Below are 12,473 nucleotides of genomic sequence, written 5' to 3' on the forward strand. Positions count from 1 at the left end.
CTGCGCTGGGGCCAATGCCCAGGGCATGGGGAGCCAAGGCTGCAATTCTGCCAGAGAGACCAAAGCTCCAGGCCTCACTTCCCAAACGGAGCTGCTGTGAGCCAGTCCGGTCCTGACAGGTCTATGAGCTCAGGGCACAGAGGCAGAAAACATGCTGAGAGCAATTACTCATCTCCCCCCACCCCACCCCACCCGCAGAGATGCTCTTCAAGGTTAAAGGCAAGACTGGCCCAATATTCCTGCTCTCTCTGCAAGTTCAGGGAGGGAGGGGGGGAAGAGGTTTGCTGGAGGGCTCAAAGCCTGTGGCAGCCCCCATCCACAGCCTGGGGAGACTGCAAACATCAGGGAAAGAGCTTGTCCAAGGCCATCATCAAAACCCCTCCAGCCCAGGGGGAGGGCCAAGCTTCAGCCACTCACGCACAACACAGTTGTTCCCTTAAAGTACTTTATTAAATAGTTTCCAAAAAACAGAGAAGCAGAAAGATTCAGAACTACCCCGTCCTTCCCAGCTAGTTAAAAACTACAAGCTGCCCCTCCCTGCGCCAGCGCCCGCTAGCTACGCTGGACAGCTGGGCCCTGCCTGCCCCGCAGCCAAGGCTCGGGGTCCAGCTCCACAGTGGAGCAGGTGCCCCAGGAAGAAGTGGCAGAAAGGTCCCACACAGGAGAGCTGGGCTGAGCCACGCCAACGCCTGACTGCTCCTTCTAGCGGCCACAAACAGCAGGGCCACGCCGGGGAGCAGCTCAAAGCCCCTGGCAGTAGGAGGGAAGCACTGCTTACCCTGACACCCTTCCCACTCTGACAGCTCAAAGGCTGTAGAAAGCTACATAAAAGCTCACGCACCTCCCACCCAAAGTGGCTATTCACCAGCTCCACAGCCTCCTGAAACCGTTTCTCCCATGCAGGGGTTAAGATGAGTCGAGCATGCCCAAACAAAGAGCAGCCAACCCCAGATTTTACTGTCATTCCTCAATCCAGCCAGAGTCATCAGCTCCCTGGTTACTGTGGATTTGTGAATGCCCCAATGTGACTTTCCCTTCCCCCCCACCCCTCACCCAGGAAGTTTAAAAATAGGGTTTGGGTGTTTTTTTAGTTTTTTTTTCTTTTTTTCTTTCTTTCTTTTTTTTTTTTTTTTTAAACAAAGACAGTGGTGGATTTTCCTTTACAACAGCAGAACAGTCTCCCTGCGAGGTAGAGAGTTAATTTCAGGGCTGACAGATCCTAAATTCAAACCAGTTTGTCCTAGTTGAGGTAAAATTCAGTAGTTTATAATAAGTTTTGCAACTGCCAGAAGGCCATCAAGATTCCTCATTTCCAGAGTCATCCTCATCACCATAGCAACTGTCTGCTTCCTCCTCCATCTCATCATCTTCATAATAGTCATCATAGAAGAGGTCTGAGCCTTCATCCGGGGCTGGAGTCTTGGTCTTCACACAGTACTCTGCCAGAGTGGTGGGGACCTTCACGCCATCCCGCTCAGCGTCCACCTTTGTTCCCAAGACTTGCTTCCTGTGGGGGTGAGAAACAGGAGGGGTGAGAACAGAGGAGCTCTGATGGGGCACGTCCTGGTCATTCTGTGCAGCTCATCCCGCTCAGGATGCCCGGTGGCAATCTGGGGACAGAGCTCTTCCCCTGCACACGCCAGCTCGAGAGTCGCTGGCCTGCACTGTCACAAGACTGGCAAGCGAGGACAAGGCAGGGAGAGCACGAGAACACGCCCCACGTTCTGAGGCACCCTCTTGCCATTATGCCAGGGCTGGCCAGTCTGTAGCTCACAACCTCCAAGTACCAGTCTCATGACGTCGGGCAGTGCTGGCACGTCTGCTGCATATCCAGATCCCCAGCTCTGGAGCAGAAGAAAGCCAGGGCTTTGGCTGACATCAGAGCTGGACGTGTAACCCAGCCAAGCTTCTCCTCAAAAGCCATGCTCAGAGCCAGAATCCTTCCTCCTACCAGCCTGCAGATGGGAGCAAACAGGGCAGATGTGCCCTCAAGATCCTGGCACCTACTGTGTCTTACAAGATCACAGCTTAATTAGAAGTCTTCTCAGCACTGCAGCGTTGCTGTTACTTACAGCAATAAAAGGGGAAATCTTCAGAAGATCTTTGTTACACTTGCCCTCCACTCTACTTGCAAACATTCCCTCCCCTTGGTTAAGCACTCAGCAGTTCTGCTGAGTCTGGGCTCAGCTCGCTACGCACCTGATGATGTCCGTGTACTCCCGATCCTTCCCTTTACTCTCCTTCCACTTGCGGTACATCACTGAAGCATCCACGTTGGCTGGAGAAAACGTGTTGGGTTCATTCAGCAGTGAGATCACGCTCAGAAGAATGGTCCTGGCAAACAATCAACATTAGCAAGTAAGAGCCAAGGTGGGTCAACAAGTAACCACCTGCACCTCAGCAAACACTAGCCAGCCTCGAGTGTCACAGCACCGCTGCATCCCATGGGTCAAGGGGAAAGCTTGGTGCTGGCCCACCTGTGAAGGCATATTTTACAGGAACAGAGCAGGCCCCGCCCTGGAAAATGCAGAGGAGAGCAGTGTGTAGGCTGCTCAGCTCACACACGTTCCTGTGCAAGTTTTAGCTGTCCTTCAACAGAGCACACAGTCTGAGTGCCAGACACTGTCTTTCAAGAACCTCAAACGTATGGAAAAGGCATCTCCTGCAGGCTTTGGGAGTGGAAAGCAGTCTCCATCTCCCGTCTTTTCCAACCCGGCCTCAGATGAACCCTTGCCGGCGTTGTCCTTACCGCACGTTCTGAGTGGGGTTCCATCGCTCAGACGGCAGCTCCCCACTCTGTGGATCGTCCACTGGCGGGTGGAGGATTGAGATGCAGACATCACCGGTCTGAAAGCACGAGCAAAGCAAGCTCCTTAGGAACTAACGCCCCAAACACCTTCCACAAGCAGTTCAATTCTCTGTATGCAGTACCCTGCTTGCTCTTCACTTTGGCTTAAGCCAGGTGAGAAAATCCCAGCCAGGCACTTTTGGTCTCTAGGAGGGGACAGCAGAGGTGGCTGCCCCAGCTACGATACCTGCACCTTCGGGTCTCAGATAAGCATCCTGTACTGCTAATACTGTACAGACAAGGCTGCCTCGCTATCAACTGTCCAACACCAGAACCTGGTGTCATCAGCACAGCCTCCCCTGGTGCTCACTTGACACAACCCAACCCCACGTACCCTAAAGCCCTTCAAGCAGCCTTCCACCACAAGCACACAACTGCTGGACCTGTAAATCACTTGCTCACTCTGTATCCACCCTTGGCTTAAGCACAATCCCCCCAGCGGCCAAGCATGGCAAGCCTGGAAAGTCTGACTAACCCTGGAATCAGTCCCAGGAAAGAAGACAGGCTGTCACAGGAGACAGCAAGCCTAGGTTAGCTGCATTTCCAGTGCCAGACACTAAGCCCTAAAGACATGGAGTTTCCAGTGCTGTGCCCATGACAAAAGCTGGGGTTTTCATCCCGCACCTTTGCGGTAAGTAGGTTCGTGCCCTCCCTATCTGTCCCAGAAGCTCCCATGCTGTCCTGGGTGACCTACCTCATAGATGTTGGGGTGCCACATTTTGGTTAAGAACCTAAAGGCAGGAGGAGAATAGGGGTAGTCAATGGGAAACCTGAGACGAGCCTGCAAGGAAACAAGAAAGAGAAGTTCATGTCAGCTGGTGAGAAGGAAGGGAAGGAGGCCCACAGATCTCCTGGTACGCCAGGGCAAAGAAACCTCTGCCAAGGCCAGCTGTATTCCAGTGGAGACAGAGCCTTGTGCCTGCTGGCAGTCCTTCAGGAGGTGAGCTCTTTCTCCTGTGCCACTCCCACTTCCCAAGGCCAGGGCTAACCCCCAAGCACCCATGCATTTACAATCATTGAGACATCTTTACTGCCTGTCGAGGAAGAGGAAGTAGGCCACAGGGTGAGAGCAAAGGCACCAGCAAACAGAGCACCACTCCCCCCGTGGGTTACCTGCTAGCTCCGCAGTGGCTCCCTGCCACTGCAGTGAGAAAGGAGAATGGGTGGTTGGAAACGGGTGGTTTCCAGACCCTGAGCACTACAGCTCTGGAAGGAGCACAGAGTATAGGCTGGGATGATCTAGGTCACTCACAGACATATTAATCCTGAGCAGAGGACATGCCTGCATACTGTGGCCGTGTTTTGTGACCTACCCTCTCACCACCATGCTGCCCCACAACCTCTCCTCCACCAGGGCCCATCCGTACTAACACCAGCGCTCCTATTCTAGGAGGCGTCATGCATCTGACGACAGCCTCAGGAGCTCCGAGCAACACTGCCTTGAAAAGGTGCATCTCCCCTGCACAGTGTGGTGGGACAGTCCCACCTCGGGCCCCAGACACAGCATTATCCTAGCACCGTCCAGCCCTTCAAGCTCTGTCAGCTCAGGAGCAGTGCTGTGTGAAAACTGCCAGGCTTGTTTCTGCTCAGGAATCTCCAGGCTGTGCTTCCCTGCCTTGGACAGTCCAGTCCAGAGACTGCTAAAACAACATTCACATCTATTTTCAGTATGCTAGTAAGCGTGATGTGCTTCCTGCAGAGTAGGAAGAAAACAATGCCAAGAAGGGATGAAGCCATCAAGATGAGCAGGCTTCTCTCAAAGGCAAAGCTCGATAACCCCTGGAATGAGTTCCCACAGACAAAAGGGGGCAGGGGAGTTTCCAGGTTTCAGTACAGTCTTCTGCCCCTAACAGAAACAGCAAGCAAAGCTCAGCACCTCTCTGCTGCTTAGAAAACAAACAAGCACTTCAGGCTACTCCCCGGATGTTATTCTCACCTAAGGCCTTTAGAAACAAATTCCACCTCATCTTGCAATTAGCATCTCTGCACACCTGACATGGAGGGGAGCCGGAACGCCCCACACACAGCGTGGAAGTTGAGCTCACAACGCCCGCCCGTCCTTCTAGTCTGCCTGTCCAAAACAACTCCCTGTGTGTTTGCTTCCCCAGCTGCATACCAACACTGACGGGGGCAGAGCTGACAACAGGGCCAAGCTGTTTCCAGATGACAGAAACACAGCGGTGATGTAAGCGTTTGATGTTTATAAGAAGGTAAATGGGATTTGAAGGCCGAGACCAAGCAATATACCTGAACAAAACCAAACGGTAGGCAGAGCAAAGCCAGACGTCTCAGAAGGCCTAAGATTATTCCCCCTTCTTGCTGTAAGGGACATGGCTACAACTAGATGATCAGAGGAAAGACTTTTTACCTTTTATCAGAGCTTAAAGGGGAAAAAAAATCCACTCTTTGGCACTGTGATTAACACACACATTGATGAATCTCTAAAAATAGTTGTTCACCACTGAAAAACAGACCAAGTCAAAACTGGCCACACTGCATAGTTCAGGTGCTAAAAATAAATGCGCTCAAACACCATGCAGCAATCCATGTCTCCAGCTCGAGCAAAGACAACAGACCCACAGTTGGGTTCCCTTGCAGGCACGGGCCACAAGAACAGAAAGACTAAAGCAAGCGAAGGAGACAGGCTCACTGTCAGCCTTTGAGTGAGAAGACAAAGCTGCTCCTACAGCAGCATGATGGAGAAATACAGTAACATCCCTGCAGGGCCACTATTTTAGCCCATCAGCACCGCACTTCCCCACAAGGTTAGAGACAACTTCTCTCCACGTTGCAGCATAACCTCTGGTGAATGTTTTTGCTTTCTGGGTGTTTCCCAAAAGGTCAACATCCAGAAACCAAAAACACTGTTAAGATTAGGATTTAAAGTGCATAGTAACTCTCAAACATTTCTTGCTCTCTCAAGTCCTGCACACGCAAATTTAGAACAGTTAGGTCTGTTAAGCGACCGTGCCAGCTAAAAATCACTCTGCTTAGCAAAGGCTCCCCAGCGATTCAGAATCGCTATTCTCTCTCTCATCCTTTCTCCTCCGTGGAGCTAGACCCATGGACCTAATGCAGTCCCCATTCAGAAAGGTAATTGCAGACTAGGCTTCGGATGCTTCTGGAATTACAGCCTCAACAATACACGATGCTGCCTAACCCACTCATCAGCTAATAGCCGTTAAAAGATTAGTGTAGAAGGCAGAGACACATCTGTCTTTGTCCCTATTGCCCAAAATCTGATCCTCAGCTCAAATGCCTTTTCCCCCCGTCCCCCCTTTCACCCTGCCAGATTCAGTCCTGTGGCACAAGTTGTTCTTATCATGAGTCAAAGAAGCCTCATATCTGTGGGGAGCGATGGGAATTACCGTGATCTGTCTCTTTAAGTACGTTACCGTCCTGTTTTCCAATGTAGCCCTTTGTTTGACTACTCTGTTCTCTTCAACACAGAGGAAGGGGTGGAAAGAAGGAAAAATGAAAAAGATATTGGGTTTTAACCCATTTTGTGTGTATGCATGAAGCTTCAAATGGTTCAGGGCAGAACAGGCATACAACACAAGGCCTTGTGCCGCGCTGTGCTCTGGTCAAACCGCTGAACTTCTCCAAATAATCCCTTTTGTTGTCCTGGAGAGGATCAGAACAAAACCTTCCAGAGGCTAGATGGTCCCAAAAGGGGACTCTGAAAGCAGCCACGCTGCTTACATGGAAGAGGCTGACATTGTCACCAGCTGAAAGAGGGGACTCGGCCCCTTCCCTCTCCTCTCACACAGGAGGTCTGATCTACTGCCAAGGAGTACATCTGCCGAGTTTGAAAACTCTCGGGTACAAAGCAGGACCGTGAGCTCCCGAAAGGGTGAAACTTCACGCTTCCTTGAGGGTTCTAGAGCTTCGCATTGAGGGCCAGAAGAAGGGATGATGGAAAAGGGCTCCACTTCAGCAGAGACATAACACCCGTCTTCGAAGCATCCGACTCGCCTGCCACAGCCCTACATCAAAAACAAGTCACCCGGTTTCTTGGCCACAGCTGACCCCGGGGCTGGCTCACCCGCTCGGTGCCTCCCCACCCAGGCAGCGACAGGGCGGAGAGAGAGGAGCGCGGGGGGCGGCTGGGGGGGAGAAAACAGCTGCGCAGGTTGCACAACACCTGGAGGGGGCACACTGGCCCTTCCGCGGGGCCTGCCCCACAGCGCCCCCGGCCCGCCGCCCCCCGCCCGCCGGGCCCCGCCGGCCCCACCTTGAAGTAGCCGCCCTCGTAGTGGGTGTTGGGGGGCCCGAAGATGGCCACCTCCCAGTTGTAGAGGTCCCCCTCGTCCACCAGGCTGACCCGGAACCCTTCCACGGGCTCCTCCTGCAGCCCCTTGAGCTCCAGCAGCAGCGCCTTCTGCGAGCTGGGCACCGGCGGCCGCGCCATGCCGGGACCGGGCGGGACCGGACCGGGCCGGGACCGGACCGGGCCGGGGGGGAGGCGGCGGCGGCTCCTGCTGCTCCGCGCGCGCCGCTCTGAGCCGCCCGCGCGGGGCACCACGGGAGCTGTAGTCCGCCCGCGCCCGGCCCCGCCCACCGCCGCCCTGCCGGCCAATGACCGCGCGGCTGCCGGCGCGCGGAGGAGGACGCGGGCTTACGTGACGGCGGTCCGCGAGGGCCTTGTTACCTCAGCGGGGACGGGGCCGGCGGGGCTCCACCCCCCTCCCCCGGCGGCCTCCCTCCACCTCGGCCCCGGCCTCCACCCCCCGGGGGGCCTCCCCGCACCACAGTCCGGCCTGGGCCTCCACCCCCCGGGGGGCCTCCCCGCACCACAGTCCGGCCTGGGCCTCCACCCCCCGGGGGCCTCCCCGCACCACAGTCCGGCCTGGGCCTCCATCCCTCCGGGGGGCCTCCCCGCACCACAGTCCGGCCTGGGCCTCCATCCCTCCGGGGGGGCCTCCCCGCACCACAGTCCGGCCTGGGCCTCGACCCCCCGGGGGGGCCTCCCTGCACCACAGTCCGGCCTGGGCCTCGACCCCCCGGGGGCCTCCCCGCACCACAGTCCGGCCTGGGCCTCCATCCCTCCGGGGGGGCCTCCCCGCACCACAGTCCAGCCTGGGCCTCCATCCCTCCGGGGGGCCTCCCCACACCACAGTCCAGCCTGGGCCTCCATCCCTCCGGGGGGCCTCCCCGCACCACAGTCCAGCCTGGGCCTCCATCCCTCCGGGGGGCCTCCCCGCACCACAGTCCAGCCTGGGCCTCCATCCCTCCGGGGGGCCTCCCCGCACCACAGTCCGGCCTGGGCCTCCATCCCTCCGGGGGGGCCTCCCCGCACCACAGTCCGGCCTGGGCCTCCACCCCCCGGGGGCCTCCCCGCACCACAGTCCGGCCTGGGCCTCCATCCCTCCGGGGGGCCTCCCCGCACCACAGTCCGGCCTGGGCCTCCATCCCTCCGGGGGGGCCTCCCCGCACCACAGTCCGGCCTGGGCCTCGACCCCCCGGGGGGGCCTCCCTGCACCACAATCCGGCCTGGGCCTCGACCCCCCGGGGGCCTCCCCACACTGTGACCCCGGCCTCCACCCCCCAGGGGCCTCCCCGCACCACAGTCCGGCCTGGGCCTCGACCCCCAGGGGCCTCCCCACTCCATGGCCTGGACTCGACCCCAGTCCGTGGAAGGCTCCTCTAGGAGAGGCCACGGGGGCCGGACGGGGCCCCGCTCTGCGGAGGCTGGCATTGAAGGGAGCCCCCAGAGCCATTTCGCCCACCTTTGGCCCCGCAGTCGCGTTTCGAGGGGCCCAAGGGACCGCAGAGCCTCCTGGCGCCAGGGGGTCACAAACCCAACTGCCTCCTCCGCGGCCGGAACCTTCCTGCATCTTCGCAGCGCACATTCTAAGACCCTGTTTAAACGCTTCTGACGTCTTACAACACGCTCAATTTTCCCGCCAAACATAAATTGTTCAAATACGCAATATTGTTTATCAAAGATTTCCCCTTTCAGGCTAAACAACTGCTTTTAGGCTGTCACCTTGCTGTCTTTGGGTTCATCATTGCCTGATGGCCAGAAGAGACCATCCACACCGTCGCGCGTCAGGACGCTCTCTGGATCACTGACAAGCGCATCACTTCACGGATGGTAACACCGGAGCCCTGGCTGATGTTTGTAACACAGTCGTGCTGCTTCACATCAGGCTTCGGCATGAGTAAAGTGGTTTACGTTTTGCTAGATTATTATACCTGTCAGCTAGGAGGAAGCACTTAGTGCAATTACTACACTTACATAATATTTTAGGGCAATTTACAAGGCAGAGTACAGCAACACTGCTTGCACATACAAGAATGGGAAATTGCCTGGTAATAGGAAAAACAGTACCGTTGATTTGGCTTTTTGAGCACCCCTGAGAAGAGCAATCACTGGCTCTGCAACACTCACTGGTTACTTCCTGCAGTCTAGTGAGAAAGAAGATGCTTGCACTCTTATTTGCCCCGTGAAGAACTGCAGAGCACAGGAAAGGTTTATTTCAGTAGGCCTATTTTCTACTCCCCCAAGACAGTCAGGCAGGCAGACTTCAGCACTGATGATTCTGTAAGCTGCAGCAGCAGCAACCACCCCCTCATCCCTTCCCACTATGAGCCTAGAAACTATGAGCCTACGTGCCTAGAAACGTCCAGAGCTAGTGACGGCCTTTCTCCCTTTCACAGCACTAAAAAGGCAGTCAGTTTTCCAAATTTGATTGAAATGGAAGTCTCAAGAAGAAAAAATAAATTAAAAAAAAAAAACACACAGAGAAGGCAACAGTGCTGAGCAGCTGCTCCCAAGAATGAGGAAAGCAGTGAGAAACACAGGAAGCGGCACATGGCCAGGCCTTAGGCAACATCCAGGTCGAGTTTACTCACAGTCTGGATGTGAAGCAGAGGCCACTCTCGGAGCAGCCCCAGCGGAGATCGAGCCGTCCAGCACGGCTGGTTCCTCCCCCTCTCGTCCCCTCACAGCATCAGTCAGCTGCCGCCCGGAGCTCCGCGTGCGCTGGTTTGGTCTAGTGCCCTCTCCCTGCCTCGCTCATTCAGACACCTCCTGCAGGGATCAAAATAGCCCTTCCAAAAAGAAGGAGCCCCACAGTATCAAGGACGTCCTTTTTTCAGCTTTTTTTCATAGCAAGCACAAGTGCTTTGCACTGCCAGATCTTCACATGAGCAGGCTGCCAGAAGCCAAAAACAGTGAATCCTTAAAGAAAGAGGCTGTCTCAAGATTTGAGCACTTGCAATTTATCTGGCACTAAGTATTACCAAGCAGTAAATAAATTTGCCATTAAATAATAACAATAATTTTTTAAAAAGCTTTAATATATTACAGTAAACCAATAACTGGCCCAGTATAAATAATCAGCATGGATAATTTAAAATAAATAATGTATGATTCAAAAAACTTCTGTTTAAAAGCAAAATATCACCTCTAAGGGAATGGAGTTTGTTTTTACTCTACGTCATGCTCAAAGTCCCAGATTATTATCAAATCAGTAGTAGTATGCATCTTTGCTTGAAAAATCATTAGTCAAGTATGAGCTTTAATTTTCAGTCTAGACTGCAGAAGCCAGAGGCAGTTTGGTAAGTTCAGAACAATGAAACACTAAGAAGAGTTTAATGCCAACATGAGCTTTACAACTCAGCTATTGGCCAAGACAAAATGGACTTTTTGGCTAGCAGCTCTTCCCAATGAAGACTGCTTTCCAGCCAACCGTTCTTCTAAGCAAAATGTTTTAAATGCATCACAAATAATGCTTTATGTCATGCTTCAGATCAGCCCAGCATTTACCTGGGAATCCTCACAGCAGTCTGTGAGGTAGATAAGCATCACCCCTCATTTTATAGGTTGGGGGAAAACAAACCCAAAAGCAGAGACTAAGTTCCCTGCTGAAACTGCACAAATATGACACTGTCAGCATTAGAACGAAATGGAGGCTAGCTGGAGTACCAGCCCCATGCGTAGTCCATTTTGGCTCATTTTTAATTGCTAACACTGGCCTACAGTTTACGGGCCTCCTTGCAAGATCCCAATTAAAAACCTAAAAAAGGTTTACTAATGCCAGTCGTAGATGAAGAGGTGCTACAGCTAGGACAGGCAGACCTGGATATAGAAACATCAAGTGCTAAAGGTGACTGGTCAATCACAGCGCTCAGAGCAGGGGATAAAACACGAAAATCAGTAATCTCTAGTCAAGCAGATCCAGGGCCCTCCAGCAATGAGCAGGACCTGACAAGCCCACTGGCGCCTTACTGTCCGGCTTAGGTCCTGCAACTGAAGCTTCCTTAGAACAGACTGCTCTGTTTGAAGCACTTAAGGAATTTAGGAACGGAAGCAGTGAGTGTTGGTCCCACTTGGAAACGCTAGTCAATGGGTTTGACTTTCGCAACAAACAAGGCCGTGGCTTTCTTCAGGAACTCCTCCCTGCTCATGGAGACGCTCAGCTTCCTCTCCTGCAGCGCTCGGTCCATGGCCAAAGCCAAACAGTCCGGGCCCAGCTTGGAGCCGGCCTCCAGGTAGCGGATGGGCACAGAGAAGTCGCTGGCCCCGAGCGCGTCTTCCAGCGTGTGCAGGACGGCCTGGCAGACGCGCTTGTCTGCCGGGCCGGAGCCGCCGTCCAGCACGTCGTAGAGGGTGCCGGCCTTGGCGGCGAACTCCAGCAGCACGAAGCAGGTGAGCACGCCGTAGCGGAAGACGTCGAAGGGCACGGCCTCGTGGTCCCGGCACTGGATCTTCCGCAGCAGCGCGGCCACCACGTCCTCGGGCGCAGCCCCCGTCCGGCAGATCCGCCGCAGCAGCTCGCTGTACAGCCGCCCGTCGACGCCGGGCCGCTTCCGCCGGCCGCTGGCGCTCAGGCACTCGTAGGCCATGCCCATGTTGTTGCTGAACGCCGTCCTGCCACGACACGGGGCAACACGCCCTCACCCACCGCCGCGGGGCCGGGGCCGCCCTCCCGGCCGCCGCCGCCCCACCACCCCGCCCTCCCTCCTCCGAACTGCAACTCCCAGCGTGCTCCGCGCGCGCGGTCCCGCCGGGAGCACGGGGCGCCGCGCCCCGGGGCACGCCGGGAGCTGTAGTCCGCGGCTCCCCGCCCCGCCGCTCCGCACCTGTGCGAGTGATGGGCCAGGCGCACGTACCACAGGGCCCGGGCCAGGCGCTGCGACGGCCCCGGGGGCTCCGCGGCGGCCTCGCCCCCCGCGCCGGGGCCGCTCAGCACCAGCTTCTCGAAGTAGTCGGCCAGGAAGGAGACGGGCTCCTCGGGCCGCGCCTCCAGCACCTTCAGCAGCGCCTCCCGCACCATGGCGGTCACGCCCGCCTGCAGCAGGAACTCCGCCTCGGTGCCCAGCCCGCGGGCCGCCGCCGCGCGAGCCGGCTCCGCCAGCCCGCTGCCCGCCGCCGGCACCGGGGCAGCCGCCGCCCGCCGCTTCTCGTACGCCGCCATCTTGGCCTCGGGCGGCGAAGGCCGGTTCCGGCCATCTTGGCTGGGGGCCGCCATTCCGCCGGGGCAGGAAGCTCCCGCGCCGCCATCTTGCACGCTGGCATCCAATCCGTGGGAGGGGAAGAACGCGAGCGCGCCGCCATCTTCGTCCCGGGCAGCCAATCAGTTGGCGGGAGGAAACGCGCCCGGCCGCCGCCAAGCCT

At 56.3% G+C, this 12,473-nt stretch overlaps 3 protein-coding genes across 3 annotated transcripts in view; all 3 read right to left on the minus strand.

The window, feature by feature from the left end:
* BSG (basigin (Ok blood group)) overlaps positions 1-12,473 on the minus strand; it is a 133,793-nt gene that overhangs the window by 20,580 nt on the left and 100,740 nt on the right. The window lies entirely within an intron of this gene.
* On the minus strand, positions 429-7,381 carry CDC34 (cell division cycle 34, ubiqiutin conjugating enzyme). Its single transcript, XM_068919678.1, has 5 exons — positions 7,083-7,381; positions 3,543-3,629; positions 2,750-2,847; positions 2,200-2,334; positions 429-1,507 (listed from the first exon to the last, which is right to left on the minus strand). Exons 1-5 carry the CDS (start codon positions 7,257-7,259, stop codon positions 1,297-1,299), a joined length of 708 nt encoding a protein of 235 aa, XP_068775779.1. The 5' UTR covers positions 7,260-7,381; the 3' UTR covers positions 429-1,296.
* Positions 10,880-12,273, minus strand: TPGS1 (tubulin polyglutamylase complex subunit 1). The gene is made up of 2 exons (XM_068920151.1): positions 11,939-12,273; positions 10,880-11,726 (listed from the first exon to the last, which is right to left on the minus strand). Exons 1-2 carry the CDS (start codon positions 12,271-12,273, stop codon positions 11,195-11,197), a joined length of 867 nt encoding a protein of 288 aa, XP_068776252.1. The 3' UTR covers positions 10,880-11,194.

This window comes from Struthio camelus, chromosome 26 (assembly GCF_040807025.1).
Source record: "Struthio camelus isolate bStrCam1 chromosome 26, bStrCam1.hap1, whole genome shotgun sequence".
In the NCBI taxonomy this organism is placed as follows: Eukaryota; Metazoa; Chordata; class Aves; order Struthioniformes; family Struthionidae; genus Struthio; species Struthio camelus.

Excerpts from the sequence above, each read along its gene's own strand:
- CDC34 (XM_068919678.1), bottom strand. The coding sequence starts at position 7,259 with ATGGCGCGGCCGCCGGTGCCCAGCTCGCAGAAGGCGCTGCTGCTGGAG. Across the intron at positions 3,630-7,082 it reads ACGAGGGCGGCTACTTCAAG|GCTCGTCTCAGGTTTCCCAT; the intron begins GTGGGGCCGGCG and ends GTTTCCTTGCAG. Across the intron at positions 2,848-3,542 it reads GGCACCCCAACATCTATGAG|ACCGGTGATGTCTGCATCTC; the intron begins GTAGGTCACCCA and ends TCGTGCTTTCAG.
- TPGS1 (XM_068920151.1), bottom strand. The coding sequence starts at position 12,273 with ATGGCGGCGTACGAGAAGCGGCGGGCGGCGGCTGCCCCGGTGCCGGCG. Across the intron at positions 11,727-11,938 it reads CTGGCCCATCACTCGCACAG|GACGGCGTTCAGCAACAACA; the intron begins GTGCGGAGCGGC and ends GTGTCGTGGCAG.